Source organism: Schistocerca serialis, chromosome 1 (genome assembly GCF_023864345.2).
Source record: "Schistocerca serialis cubense isolate TAMUIC-IGC-003099 chromosome 1, iqSchSeri2.2, whole genome shotgun sequence".
Classification (NCBI taxonomy): domain Eukaryota; kingdom Metazoa; phylum Arthropoda; class Insecta; order Orthoptera; family Acrididae; genus Schistocerca; species Schistocerca serialis.
In genome coordinates, this window is record NC_064638.1 from 1,092,378,292 (window position 1) to 1,092,394,891 (window position 16,600).

The 16,600-nt window shown below is 39.3% G+C and overlaps 1 protein-coding gene across 1 annotated transcript in view; it reads right to left on the bottom strand.

The window, feature by feature from the left end:
* LOC126416111 (ubiquitin carboxyl-terminal hydrolase 30) overlaps nucleotides 1–16,600 on the bottom strand; it is a 116,379-nt gene that overhangs the window by 2,603 nt on the left and 97,176 nt on the right. Inside the window, exons 7-8 of the mRNA XM_050083626.1 lie at nucleotides 16,530–16,600; nucleotides 4,255–4,356 (exon numbers count right to left, since the gene is read on the bottom strand). Coding sequence (XP_049939583.1) covers nucleotides 4,255–4,356; nucleotides 16,530–16,600 — 173 coding nt within the window. The remainder of the gene's footprint in view (nucleotides 1–4,254; nucleotides 4,357–16,529) is intronic.

Consider the following 16,600-nt stretch of genomic DNA (forward strand, 5'->3'; position numbering starts at 1 on the left):
AGTGTAGGTGGAAGAGCTCTGTCTTATGTTGTCAATAATTACATATCTTTTGTAAGAACTGACAACTTTATAGCTTGACCCATACAGCATCTCTGTATAAAGTTATAAAGCTGTCAAATCTCTCAAAAAATACATAATTGTTCACAATATAAGACAGTAAGAAAATTATGACCATAAAGAAATCCAGTATATAAATATGTTATAAAACTTGATGCAAGTAAACCTGAATCAAGTTAATAAGCTGTCAAAATACAACCAACTATAAAATTTTATGGAAAACACACATTTGTTCATTATATGACAAGAAGAAAATAGCGACCCGACACAGATGCAGTCCATACATACATTATGAGCAACTTAATGTTGCACTAGAAAATGCCCACAATACTGATGGTTGGTTGGTTGGGTCATCGGCCTCATCGGATTAGGGAAGGACGGGGAAGGAAGTCGGCCGTGCCCTTTGAAAGGAACCATCCCGGCATTTGCCTGGAGCGATTTAGGGAAATCACGGAAAACCTAAATCAGGATGGCCGGACGCGGGATTGAACCGTCGTCCTCCCGAATGCGAGTTCAGTGTCTAACCACTGCACCACCTCGCTCGGTCCCACAATACTGAAATACGCTTATAGTATAAGGGGCATTCAAACAGAAACGAGCTGGAGGCATAATTACAGAACCAGTACCTGTGTGTTAGAAGTATTCACCCTGGCTGTTGAGACACTTGTTCCATTGTGACACAAGGCAGTGAATGGCTGTCTCATAAAATTCCCGGGGCTTTGATGTTAACCAGTTCCGCACATACTGCTGGACGTCGTCATGCGAGGTGAATCATTTGCCCCTCAGAGCCTTTTTAAGGGGACCAAAATTTGCGTAATCACAGGGAGAGAGGTCTGGACTGTATGGAGGGTGGCCAAGAACCTCCCATTTGAATTTCTACAGGAGTGCTGCGACTATGTTGGTCATTTGAGGCTTTGCATTGTCATGGAGCAGAATGACCCCACAGGTGAGACTGCCTGATCATTTTGATTTGATCGCTTGGCAAAGGGTGGTCAAGGTTTGCGAGTAATGCTGGGCATTCACTATTGTCCCATGCTGCAGGAAGTAAATCAGAAGGGAACCATCTTGGTCAAAGGAGGTCAGCATAATGATTCACCTCGGACGACGACATCCAGCTGTACGTGCAGAACTGGTTAACATCACAGCCCCTAGAATTTTATGAGATAGTCATTCATTGCCTTTTGTCACAGTGGGGTAAGTGTCTCAACAGCCAGAGCCAGTACTTCTAACATATAGGTATCGGTTTCTGAAATTATGCCTCCAGCTCGTTTCTTTTTGAATGCCCCTTATACAAAAGAACAGTAAAATTTAAGCAGCTAACAGAAAATAACTATTCATTAAAAAGTCCAGTTAGAAAATTTTGGAGGTTTTTCAAGTATACTTCTTGAGTATAATAGTTTTAGGGGTAGTGGTCTCTGGTGGTGTGTTACGAGTAATAATGTCATTACTGTTTATTTGGCTTGTTATCCCAATTACTTTTGTATTTGTGAAAATACCTCCACAACAGTAAAAAAGGCCTGTAATATGCAATCACAAAAATGTACAACACAAAACACAGAGTAAAGGAAACACCTTCAGACAGTTTCAAAAGTACTGTGTATAACAGAAACCTATTTACACTACTGTGTATCACTATTAACATACAACCACTGCTCAAAAAACAAACCTGAGACAGAACAGAGAAGTATGAAATGGAAGCTTGATGATGACAGTGAAGAGCCTTTAATATTATCAACAGCAAGTACCGTGATGAAATGGAACCAGTACAGGGTTGAGCAAAAATATGGAAACACCATTAGTAATGCTCACTTGAACATAAATAGGAAAACCTGCAGGTGGTGCTGTTGTATTAGACCACGAACAGCATCTGTGTAATTTCAACAAGTTGAAAATGCCAGTCGTGATCAGAACAGTATTCTATTTAATTATGATAGTATTATGTCAGAGCTAAATGAATTCCAATATAAGCAAATTGTTGGTGCTCTTATGATGGGAGGTTCCTTAACCAAGTTAGTCGAAGTGTTTTGTGTTTCAAGAGGCACTCTATTGAAGATTTATACAGCATACAGGGAAAGCACGAAAACATCACCTGCAAAGTCACAAGGTTTATGAAAGTGTGCGTCAAGTGATCACGACAGACGGCCACTGAAGAGGACTATGACAAAAAATAAGAGGACTATGCTGCAAATGTCACTGCAAAACTGAATGTCACACTCATGAACCCTATCAACACCACAACAGCATGAGGGGAATTCCATATGTTGGAAACTGCAGGGTGAAATGGAATTCCAAAACCACACTTCAGTGATGCAAATGCCTGTAAAAGGAAAACATGGTGGCAAAACCACAAAACAAGACCATAGTGCAATGGACAAAAGTAATTTGGTCAGGTGAGACTTGTTGCACACTGTTTCCAACTTCTGGGTGAATTAATGTCTTGTGCATGCTGTCCCAAGCCTATGATGCAGACTTCTTGCTGCCAAGAATGAAACATGATGGGGTTTCGGTGATGATTTTGGCAGCCGTATGGTGGTATTCCATGGATCCCATTGTTACTCTGCAAGAACACACTACTGCCAAGGATTATGTCATCACTGGGTTATCCCCACCATGGTACAAAATTTGTTCCCAAATAGTGGTGCTGTGTTCCAAGATGACAGAGTCCTGTTCACAAAGCTGGCATTGTCCACTACCAGTTTTGTGAGTTTGAGGATGAATTGTTGCATCTCCCTGGCCATCATAGTTGCCAGATCTCAAATAATATTGAGTGTTTTATGGTTTACTTTAGAGAGAAGGGTGCATGATCCCTATCCACCTCCATCATCATTACCTGAACTTGTCGCTACTTTGCCATAAGAATGGTATAAGATTCCCTTGAAAACCATACAGGATCTGTATTTATCCATTACAAGATGAGTGGAAGCTGTTTTGAACGCCAACAGTTTTCCTACACGTATTAGGCAAGGTAATGTGCTGTGTTTTTGGTGTTCCATGTTTTTGCCCTCTCCCAGTGTGTTTCCAAACACAAACAAACCATGAACCATTTACATGTGCACTGCTGTGCAGTATTTTCAGTGCAACACAGATACAACAATAAATGGGGGTAAGGAATCAAATAAAACACAATTATCTATAACAAACCACTGGAGACCATGTCCCATATATCATAATACTTATAAAATATTTCTGAGCAATGCCTGAATTTTTTTCCTTGGAGAGCAGGTTCACCTCGTATGATGCATAAGAGAAGAATACAAGACATAAAAAAAATATACACTATGTGATCAAAAGTATCTGGACGACCCCAAAAACAAACGTTTTTCATATTAGGTACATTGTGCTGCCACCTGCTGCCAGATACGCTGTATCAGTGACCTCAGTAGTCACTAGACATTGTGAGAGAGCAGAATGGGGCACTCCCCAGAACTCAAGGACTTCTAACATGGATGTCACTTGTGTCATATGCCTGTACGTAAGATTTCCACACTCCTAAACATCCCTAGGTGTAGTGCCAACAGTAACATTCGGAGGCGGTGCTGTTATGGTGTGGTCATGTTTTTCGTGTGAAGGGAGCTTCCACCCCTTTTTGTTTTGCATGGCACTATTACATCACAGGCCTGTGGTGAAGTGGTTAGTGGTTACACGACAACAACATCCCTGTAATGGACTGGCCTGCACAGAATTCTGACCTGAATCCTATAGAACACCTTTGGGATGTTTCGGAACATCGACTTTGTGCCAGGTCTCACCCACCGACATTGATACATCTTCTCAGTGCAGCACTTCATGAAGAATAGGCTGTCATTCTCCAAGAAACCTTCCAGCACCTGACTGAATGTATGCCTGCGAGAATGGAAGCTGGCATCAAGGCTAAGGGTGGGCCAATACCATACTGAATTCCAGCATTACTGATGGAGGGCGCCACAAACTTGTAAGTCATTTTCAGCCAAGTGTTGGGATACTTTTGATAACATAGTGTACGTGTGAAGGAGTAACAATCTATAAGGTAGTGAGAGAAATTATACACATATTAACATTCTATTTTGTCTTGTGAATAAGAAGGGTCATACTTTGTGAACACAGCAAGATTTAAATTGATGTTTTTGAGTTCATATTACAATATTTCACATGACCACAACTTTTATTAATTTGATGAAACTCTAAGAATACTATTGCAGTTTTACTGAGAAAGGTTACCTGTTTGGATGTGCTGCAGATCTCCGGCAGGTCACAAAATGACCATGCTCCGCATTCCCCTTATGTACTATTACAGCAGACAGTCTGTACAAATGTTTGAACCTATTCAGTCCCCAAAAGAAATGAATATTAGTAAAAAAAACACTGTATTTAAAAAGTAATTACAACACGATTTAATAATAATCTCTACAAAAAAAGTTAAAAATGAAATTTAAAATGACAGCAAATTGTTTGAAATAGTGTCTTACAAAGTGTAACATGAGAAAATGGAAATATTTAAATGCTCTGCTGGCAATCTGACATTTACTCTGAACTATGATGACACTTTTGAAAAGCATTTACCATGCCATAATAATGGGGCAGTTGGAGGTGCTGCAATAGTGTTTCAAATGGTAGCAGTGTGAATTTGCCAAAAACGATATTTCAGAGTCATTATTAGCTAGGACATCAGGTAGAGTCCTACCAGCACATGCTGCACAATTTTGGTGAAATTTGCTCAGTCTTGCAAAACAGGACGACATCAGACAGAGCCCATTTCCACAGTCATGATTACATAAACAATCATAATTTTCATTACTGTTCACGATTCAAAAGCATCCATATCATAGCACCAGGTTTATAAAATGAGGTGTACCGTGTCTTGCTGGCTTCATCAGCACAAACTGTTAAACCTACAGAAGCTATTACAATGACAGTAATACAGGCCTGCAATATCACACATGTAACATCACAGACATGTGGTTTCACAGGATAGAGCCATGTAAAATACTGCTTGAACACTGATAGCCATTCCAAGATTAAAGTTCCTGCCACATTAAGAGACAGAATTCCCTGAGACAGTGTAATGAAAAATTAGATTTAACAGAGTGAGTACCAGTCAAAAAATGTGACAATCAACAAATAATGGCACTGAAGAACATAAGATTTCAATTCCAGACAGCCTGGAATGTGCATTATTTAAAGTAATGCTAATATCCCAAGTTCAGTATTCATGAAGTCTTTATCATAAAATATGTGCCACGGAATCTTCAGTGAACTGAACAAAACACTTAACAGCGTCTCAATGGCTTTGCCTGTGGTGTAACACAATATAGTGTGTAACAAAGCAACTACAATATTTAGTAATGTATACGTGTATCCTCCTCTACTTTTCTTCTTACATACATGTGATAATAATAGAAATAACTAAAGGCTTCACCATAATTTAAAGAAAAGAATTTCGTGCCACCCATAAGACAACATGAAATAAACTATTTCGTTTGTACTCTGGTAACAACAAGAGGGAGCACTTGAAAGAACACTAGACAGGTGGCCAACTGAACGTTAGGAATGGCAGGTCACACAGATGAACACTCAGCAAAAATGTTCATATTTGCTCTGATGTAACACAGTTCTTTTGAAGCACTATTATTTTTTGGACACTGCTCTGTCCACTACAGTGTGTGAGTGGCAACAGGTTATTCTGCAAATATTACACACAGTAACATGTACAAGCAGACAGTGACTTTGAATATGTGTACAAGTAGCATTTCCAACTGTGACAACTATTACAGCGATGTTAGGAACGCGTTCTCAAGTCGTTATGCTGTCTCAATACAATGTGTCGGTGATTTTGCCATACGGCTCGGTGTTTGCGAGATTTCTTATGTTTGTGTGTGGAAGGTTTAACCACACAGATGGCCAAATGGTCGTGTGATGGAAGTACTGAATCCTGATCCTTTATTTCATTCATTATGTGCAGACAAGCAAGAGTATAGTTTAGAGCCATCATTGAAAGATCCACCTGGCAGTGCAAAATTGATTAGTACAAGTGCAAGTTTCATTGTGTCATTTTTCCGTGTTGCAACTGTGTTAAACTGTTACGTGCTTGAGATAGAGTTCGAGAAATGGCTAACATAAGTCAAGTTCTCTTTGTAGTGAGTACTTGATTTGTGACTTGAATTATATTTAACGTAACTGATGGAAGTATCACACAAGGCAATGAAGGGAAGACATTCGCCTGATACCTTAGTCTTTCATGTGCTCTCGTCTTAAACAACAGCTGCCAAACACAGCTATCAATCCTTTGCTACTGTAACTGCTGTTTAATAGTGGAAAAAGCACCTCCCACTTACATTTGTAGGTTAATGCAGTTCTGTTGCTTTTATTAGTGACTAGTCAATCTTACTTCCCAGGCCGCCTCAATATGATTTGGATAATTGCAGTGTTTACCTATGAGAGCAGATTATTAGGGCTATTCCCGAGTGCCTTTTCAACAATACAGTGAAATAGTGGGGTTTGTAGTGCTCGCAGCATTTCACAAAGGTAAATAGTGGTACCTTTGTACTTTCACCATAAGGTCACATGCATGGATGCTTGTGCACGCAATGGGCACGTCACTAAAAGTACATAATGTACAAGAGCAACAGTTTAAGTTTCTACAAAAATAATGAAAGAAAAACATGTGATACAAATCATTTTATTGTTTTGCAAAAATAATCACATTTAAAATTTACACAGTTTATCATGTGTTTGAACCAAACACTTTCCCCACTCTATTGTTGGTATGTAAGAACATGGAGTTGGAAGGATTCAACCACCTCCACTTCTGTAACGGCTCTATTCAAACCTATGTCTATTTTGACTACTGCCATCCCTACCACACTACCAAGTCTCTCCTATACAGTCTGATCACCATTGGATGGTGTGTCTGCAGTAACAAGCAATTCTTTGCCCAGTTTGCTGAAGGGAGCTTTCACAGACAGGCCTTACTCTCAAAACTATTCTCTCAAAACAAGTCTACTATGTCCACACATAACCTCAATCCCCTAACCACCTCCAGAAACCAGCAACAAGGGAACACTCCCTCATCACCCATCATTATCCTGGATTGGAATACCTTAACCATATTCTCTGCCTATGCTTAAACTACAATGCCTGACAAAAAAAGTGAAGTACAGGAAAACCTGGTCGGATGTCAATGTAACTTCATACTAAGCACTTCATTAGCAGATTTGTAAATGATTGAGCTGCAATTATCTCTATCAGGTAGAATGGCCACCAGAGTGCATTAGTGTTGTTCATATTTACATTTATTACTAGGTTCAATAGGATATATAAGGGGTGTGAACAGCATCAGGTGTTGAGCGATCACAGCAAAGCCCATGGGGGTGATGCATACTAGTGAGAGACAGCATTGCCAGTACCTGACAGTTTGAATAGGTACCTCACAGTGGGTCTCCATTTGGCCGGAACATCAAATTGTGCAATGTTCAGATTTGTTGGGAATTTGGGTGTGACAAAGGCACAATGTTGGGCTGCATAGGAACGTGAGGGAAAACATACTGATCATCAACGTTTCAGTCAACCACCACAAGGAAAGATCACCATATTGTGCACCAAGCCCATCATACTTCTTTGACGTCTACGTCTGCCATCCGAAATCATGTAATAGATTCCTTGCAACATTTTGTATGACTTTCCACCATTCATCAGACACTAGCAGCAGCCAGGCTAAGGACTTATCATCCCATGCACTGGCTGCTGTCACACCACAACACAATGACTGCATTTGGAGTGGTGCCACGAGGAGGAAGTATGACCACTGATAAATGGCGTACCATTGTGCTCAGCAATGAATCACAGTTCTGCACTATCTCGGACGATCATTGTCGCTGAGTATGGAAGTGACCTATGTAAACGTCTCATTCCTCCAATGTTTCGGAAAGGAACAATGGTGTTACTAGTGGTGACATGAGTGGAGAATCGTCACGAATGACTTCAGATAATTACTGGTAGTGACTGATGGTACAATATGGACATCCTGTATCCTCATGTACTACCTCTCAAGTGACTGTATTGTAGTAGCATTTTACATCAGGACAATGCTAGTCCACATATGGTATATGTCTCTACAAATTGTCTGGATTATGTTGGGATATTCATGTGGCTAGTGAGGTCCCCAGATCTGCCCCTAATCGAACACATGGCGGATCAACTCGGACAGCAACTCTGTCCCAGTGCCTACATCCAGAATATCAGGGACCAGTTAAACAGTTGTGGGCCAGCTTAACTCAGGAGAGGATACAATGGTTTAGTTACACATTTCCCTATTAAATCAGCGCATGCATCCTGGCCAGAAGAGTCCAATGTCATACTTATAAATGGGCTCATTCTGCCCTGTTCTGGGGTAAATTTGACTTGATTTTGTAATTACTGAAACAACATCACATACCTCTTAATCCTTGAAGTTTCATTCTGTTTCCTCCTACCTTTCCAGACGCTTCACTTTTTTTGTCAAGACCAGAAATGAGGAACAATCTAACCCAAACTTCTTTCCACAATCCCCAAAGTGGGATTCCACAACCCAACCAGTCTGTACAATGCTACACCTACTCCCAACCTCTTGCAAAAAGGATCATATACCTGTGGAACGCCCAGGTGCAGACCTCTCAAATACACCCACACACCACATCCTATGCATTACCACCAAACAACCTTGTCAATTGAATGAATGTTTGCAGCAACTCTGTGTCCTAGAGCAGAGTTGACCATGTAGAGGTAGAACATGCTGCTGAGCATAACAGGTTCAATTTCAATGGCAGCTCCACAGCCTGTGCCATCTGGATGATACCGCCCAACCCAAGCTTCTCACACTTTTGAGTTTGCAGACGACACTGTATTTCTATCAGAGACAGCAAAGGACTAAGCAGTTGAACAGAATGGACAGTGTTTTGAAAGAAGGAGATACAATGAACATCAAAAAAAGCAAAATGAGGATAATGGAATGCAGTCATATTAAATCAGGTGATGATGAGGGGATTAGATTAGGAAACAAGACACTTAAGTAGTAGATGAGTTTTGCCCTTTGGGCAGCAAAATAATTGGTGTAGAGAGGATATAAAATGCAGTCTGACAATGGCAAAAAAGCATACCTGAAGAAGAGAAATTTGTTAACATCAAATATAGAGTTACGTGTCAGGAATTCTTTTCTGAAAGTATTTGCATGGAGTGTAGCCATATATGAAAGTGAAACGCGGACGATAAACAGTTCAGACAAGAAGAGAATATAAGCTTTTGAATTGCGGTGTTACAGAAGAATGCTGAAGAGTACATGGGTAGATCATGTAACTAAAGAGGTGTTACTGAATAGAATTGTGGAGAAAAGAAATTTGCAACACAACCTGACTAGAAGAAGGGATCAGTTGATAGAACACATTCTGAGACATCAAAGGATTATCGATTTAGTACTGGGGGGAAGAGTGGGGGGATGAAATTCATAGAGAAAGACCAAGAGATGAATACATTAAGCAGATTCAGAAGGCTGTAAGTTTCAGTAGATCACTAGCCAACAAGAAAACAATTTTTGAATGTTTTCTGCACTTCATGAGTCAATTGTTATTAATTTTGGGTCGAGAAAAATGAATATGACAAAGAAAAATTTTCCTTAGCTCTAGTTTCCGTGATACGCACTAGGTGAAAGTATTTAATATTAATGGATTAAGAGAAAAAGATACATTTTAATTACATATGCAAACAACATCAAAAGTGTATTTGATTTTAGTAATTGCATTTTAAGAGTTCTAAATTGCTGGAAGAATAGCTCGCAGACAGTTGTGGCAGACAGTTGTGTTTGAAGACAATCATGTGGTGAGTGCATGACATAGTTGTCTTTTAGCTTGCCTCTTGTAACGGAGTTCTGGAGCATCCCTACACAAAGACCAACAGTAATCCGCAAGCATTGCTTCTTTCCAATGGCCTGATATCTTTGTTCCATAACAGAAATGTCCTGATGGAATCTTTCTCCACGTCCATTGCTGACAGCTCCACAACTATGAGTGAAAAAGTCTAGGTGGGAGTGGAGAAACTGGATTTTAAGGGACATGTTGCATCCAAGGCTACTGTGTTTTTGCAGGAACACTGTCATCAACACAATGTAGTTATCATCTCTTTTGTTGCCTAAAACCCATGAACAATTCCCTTGAAAGCTTCCCAAGCTTCCTTTTCTTTCCCCTACGAAACTTGGTCAAATGCAAGATCCTTTACAAGTTCTTGAATTTGTGGCCCAATAAAAATACCTTCCTTAACTTTTGCATCACTTAATTTCGGAAATTTCTCTCTTATGTCCTTCACGGTTTACGCCTTTGACAAAATTTTTCATCAAACCCAACATGATATGCAGGGGTGGAAGAAGAACGTCTTTTGGGTCCACGAGAGGCTCAGCAACGATATTTTTGTCGCTAGGGTTAAGATTTCTTGCAGGCCAGTCTGCTTTAATACAATGTGATTTCCTATCCATACTGGCCCATATACATAAGAAGCTGCAATGTTTTGTGTACCTCACTTGCATTCCTAAGAGTATGGCAATGACTTTTAGATTGTCATAGATTTTCCATTTCTGTTCATAATATTTGACTGAGTCCACGAGGGCTGTCATATCTGCATATGTCTCCTTCATGTGAAATGCCTGACCAACAGGAATAGAAGGAAGACTGTTACCATTGTGAAGTAACACAGCTTTCAAACTAAGCTCAGAGGAGTGTATGAACAGCCTCCATTCAGCTGGATCATGGTTCAAATTCAAAGATTTCATCAAGCCATTAACGTCACAGCAAACAACAAGATTGTTTCTCTTCTCCAAAAAGAAAAGCAGTTCCATGTAACGTTTTCTGTACTGTGAGACTGTGACATCACTTTCGAGAAGATTCCATTGCTGCAATCAAGACCCAAGAATTTCTGCCTTCTCCTTTGACAGATCAAGGTCTCATGAGATCACTCATTCCGCTTGAATAAGTCTGTTCAGTTTATCACCTTTTATTCAAAATCAGAGTCACAGCATGTGCAAGTCTTGTTTGGTTGTTGTTCTTCTTCTTATTCTACACTGTCTTCATTTTCTACTTCAAACACACAATTTTCGGATGGAGTAGGAACTGGTAAACTATCTTAATTCGGAATGGGTCGATTAGAAGATCGAAGATTCAGGCACTGAACTGTTCTTCTTTACTTCATAGACAATACTGTCTTAATGAGTGGAGTCAAGCAGCAATAGCAGTCATCTGTATGGTTTGTAGGTTCCCACCAAACCATAGATACAGCATAAGCCACAGATTGTTTCTTATTTTGCAGTCATTCTTGCAATGTGATGAGGATGATGATGATGATGTTTGGTTTGTTGGGCGCTCAACTGCGTGGTTATCAGCGCCCGTACAATTATCCAATCTTTGCTCAGTCACTTGCAATGTAAATGAATATGTGTTGCAATAAATATTTGGAACTTAAGACTTATCCTGGTCACCTACTTCCATACTGAAATAATGCTGATAGGCAGTCTTCACAAGAGGCACCAGATTGCATTTTTGCGAGGAAAATGTTATTTCACCACAAATGCAACAAAAATTATTCATCTTAATTATGCATTTTTGTGGCATTTTTATGAATTTTACACTACAAAAGCACACTTGAACCAGAAATTCTGCTTTAATTACTGTAAAACAATATGAATCTCACAGCCACAGCAATAATATCTATGTTCATGACTTACAAATAGCTTAAGAGCATTTGTGTTCTATTATTCGACACGTGTGCTAACTCTGAAAACAAAACTTCTCCCAAACTGAAAGTGTTGACTATAAAAATGAAATGTCACTTTATCTCCGAAGCAAGAGCCACTTTTTTTGGTGATTTTTTAATTCAGCAAATGGAAATACATAAGAATTAACTATTTTTGAGCTCAAAACATTTTCATTGTTGGCTAGTGTATTCAGAGATGATACGGCTTGCACAGGATAGAGTAGCAACGAGAGCTGCATCAATCCAGTATTTGGAGAGAAGACCAAGGAGTTATCAGTTGTACATGAGAAGAAATAACTTATTTCCTTCATGTCTTGGAATGTGAGCAATTGAAATTTTAAAAGTACAGCTTCCAATCACACACAACATATTTTCCTGTAGCTTGTCCTACTATAGACTTAACATTTCTGTGACACACACAGTGGCTAACAAATATGAAAAGACATGTAGAGCTGTTCTTTTAATTTTCTACAGCTCTTCCTTGAATCCAACTTGGTATGAGTCAGACTGACATATAACAGTTGAGATTTTTATCAGGTCTTTTAAAGTAACCTACTTCATAAATGAATTACATAACTTTAGGATTGTTGTAACTGATTCCGTTTGTTGTCTGCCTTCATTATAAGTATGTTCACGTAGAGTTACAACCTAATTATGAATGTGATATGTAGACATTTGATGATCATGATTAATTCTCACAACTGCTTGGCTATGGTGTAATCAAGCTAGAGCAGATATTTTTGTCACTTTAAACATATTACAGCCTACAGCTTCAAGTCATCAAGTGACTAATATGAGGGGCATTTGAAAAGTTCATGCAAAAATAAAAACTACTTACGTGTTTGGGGTAATCCTTTTTTATTTTTCGACATAGTCTCCTTTTAGACTTACACACATTGTCCAATGCTGTTCTAATTTGTTGATCCCTTCCGGATAATAGGAATTGTCCAAGTCTGCAAAATAGCTATTATTTGCTGCAATCACTTCCACGTTTGAATAAAATCTTTATCCCGCCAGCCATTTCTTCAAATTGGGCAACGCCGGCCGCGGTGGTCTCGTGGTTCTAGGCGCGCAGTCCGGAACCGTGCGACTGCTACGGTCGCAGGTTCGAATCCTGCCTCGGGCATGGATGTGTGTGATGTCCTTAGGTTAGTTAGGTTTAAGTAGTTCTAAGTTCTAGGGGACTGATAACCACAGCAGTTGAGTCCCATAGTGCTCAGAGCCATTTGAACCAAATTGGGCAACAAATAGTAGTCCGAGGGAGCCAAGTCTGAAGAATAGGGGGGATGTGAAACAATATAGAATCCTATTTCCAATAATTTTGCGATCACAACTGCTGAGGAGTGTGCTGGTGCACTGTCGTGATGGAAAAGGGCTTTTTTTATGGTCCAACTGCCGGTGTTTTTCTTGCAGCTCAGTTTTCAAACAGTCCAATAATAATGAATAATATGCACCGGTGATAGTTTTACCCTTCTCCAGATAGTTGATGAGCATTATCCCTTGCGAATCCCAAAAGACAGTCGCCATAACCTTTCTGGCCGAAGGAATGGTCTTCACCTTCTTTGGTGCAGATTCTCCCTTGGTAACCCATTGTTTAGATTGTTGTTTGGTTTCAGGAGTATAGTAATGTATCCATGTTTCATCAACAGTGACGAAACGACGCTTAAAGTCCTGCGGATACTTCCTGAACAGCTGCAAACCATCCTTGCCACACTTCACATGATTCCGTTTTTGGTCAAGCGTGAGCAATAGCGGAACCCATCTTGTGGATAGCTTTCTCATGTCCAAATGTTTACGCAAAATATTATGTACCCATTTATTTGAGATGTCCACAGCACTAGCCATCTCATGCACCTTAACTCTTCTGTCATCCATCACCATACCATAGATTTTATCAATGATTTCTGGAGTCGTAACCTCCACAGTGCGTCCAGAACATTCAGCATCACTTGTGCCCATATGACCACTCCAAAAATTTGGAAACCACTTATAAACAGTTCTAATTGAAGGTGCAGAGTCACCATAATGTTTATCAAGCTTCTCTTTAGTCTCCTGAGACGTTTTGCCTTTCATAAAGTAATGTTTAATCACCACACGAAATTCATTTTCGTCCATTTTTTGACAATCACTCGACTTCCTTGATTCACATGAATGCCATACACAAAGAAGTACACCAATGTGGCTGAAACTTGGTGTGCGTTCTTTGCAAAGATGCTACTAACTAAAAATGACCTTAATATTCACCAGTAGTGCCATCTCTCGGACTTTGCATGGACTTTTCAAACGCTGCTAATAATTGCCTTTTAAAATGAAGTAGGTCATAACCTACTATGTACACATGTCTTCCCATAAATAAGTTTTACTTGTGTATTGCACTGGCTCATTTCACCATGTCACAAAGTACCAACACAATGATAAAACATTCATTAACATGTCCTTTGTTTCCTCTGATTAGAAAGAATAAGAAACAATATGAAGCAAAACACATGCACAGAGTTCCAATGTGTGGATGTGATCCTTAATAATAAATCTATTCCACAGGAACAAAATCAGTTTAACAGGATTTACCAGACAATTGCGCATTAAATTAATAAGTGGCAGCTTACATCTATCTCAAGACAGAGATTTATTTACTTGTACTTGAAAAAAATATACAGTTTTTCCAGTATGCACAGTACCAAACACAGCAGTATACGAAAGCATCCTTCCCCTTCAAATCTTTTGCGAGAAGAAGGAGCCAGTGGCTCTGAAAGCTTGTAAAAGTTAAATCCTTTTGTTTGTGTGTTACCCTGCTGCCGTTTTATTTACCTGTTTACATTATAATATCCATATATGATTTGGAGCAACAAATGACAGGACACAACTAACAGCTCCCCTTTCAGTTATTTCAGTTGAACAAGCACTCCACTGGGCACATGGAATGTACTTCCAGTAAAATGGAGTCTCTCCATTTTCTACAACACACGTGAGAGAACATCTCCACTGAAGTTTTCTTAATGACGTATTTTGATAGCAGCATTAAATGACCACTGACATCTTTATACTTGACATTACTAATTTGCTTTTACGCTGGAAGAACACCCTACGCATTTCTCAAATTCTGTTTCTAAGCAACTGAATTTGATGGCTTGAATAGAGTTTTGTCGGACAGACTGATACACATTATGAGGTAAGGAGTTTGTGCGTCAAATCCTGTTCTGCTACATGATGAATTGTCACAGCAGCTAAAGATGTTTGTGATGTTTAAGTAAAGTAAAGGGGTCAAATATTGACACACCTCCTGTGCGTAATGTGTCTGTTCCTAAAGAGAGGGCATACGAGGAAAGATGTAGCCACAGCGAACAGATGCCAGGAGAATGCTGATTACTTGCTGGGAGTCTGGTATGCACTCCATGGACCCAGGAGACGTGCACAGATTATGGAGTCTCTTAGGAGAAAAGCAAATGATGTTTTCTGAATTGTAATGTAAGAAGGCCTTTGTTGGTTGGTTTAAAAGAGGGGGAGGCGGGGGAGGGGCGGGGGGGGGGGGGGGGGGGGGGGGCAAACTGCGAGGTCATCAGTCCCTTGTTTCTGGTAAAATAATTACACAAAGGAAGATGGATGCAAATGAAAACACATGTTCAGTCATCATTTGATAATTTGGTATAAGTTGTTAGTTGGATAGCTTTAGCAATTTACTGCAGCAGAGGAGACACTTTGGAGAAGTCTGCAGGGGTGTGGCATAGCATAGATGATCCACAACATTCCAAACAGTGACTGGAATTAGATACAAGCCTGAGTCATCAAAAAAGAAGTAATCCTTTACCACAACATGTGACACTAGGTGCAGGGTGCAAGTGAAATATTACTGGGTGATACCAAACTAGACTAAACCAACTAATACAACCAAAATCCAAATGGATATATTTTATTTTTTGCCATAGCTTCTACCTACTAGCAGTTAGCAGACTGACAGATGTATAAAAGCTGAAAGAAACATTAGCTTGCACCACAAGGTTCTGAAAGATAAGTTTATGTTAGCTTTTGCAGATGTCTAAGTCAGCTGCCACCTAGCAATTAAATAGTATTTTTTTTAAATACGTAGCTATGCTGTGTTGTAGCTTCATTTTGTATTTATTTTCTTTACAAATACTGTTACTGTGACAAAATGGGTTTTACTTAAAAAGCTGCAGAAAATCAGTACAAAATGTTCCTGCTTCCTTAACCATTTTGCACCATTCCTGTCATTTAAGTTTGATTACAGCCATTTTCAATTTTTTTAGGAGTCTGAATAACATTACCATTATGCTTAGGACTGTAAAATGTTCTACTTTTGTACTATGATTCATGCTTTCATTCTTCGGTTTAGGGTCAAATCTGCAGTACTTTTTCTATTTTTTCCCAGTTTTTGACACTAATCGAGCTTTATAATATGAAACATTACAACTTATTCCAGACACATGGTCTATTCTACACAGTGTACAGCAAGTAACACAGAGTTTGTCTTGGTTTGTCCTTATCATATGCCCATAGTTTTTCCTCTGCACTTTTTATTCATCAGCTTCAGAAAAAGAAACCAACATTCTGAATATTTGACATTTCATTTTATCCACCTATGTCATAGTTGTTTCTCAGATACTGCGAGAGTACAGTTATTCAGTGTGACACTAATAATGTTACATTAAAAACTTAATGTGAATCATGATATGCTCATTATATAAAGGAATGCTATAGAAGTTATCACATACCTGTCAATTACAACAGGTGCTTTTCTGCCAGAACCTTCACCTCCCATAATAGAAGTAAGATCATTCTTTTT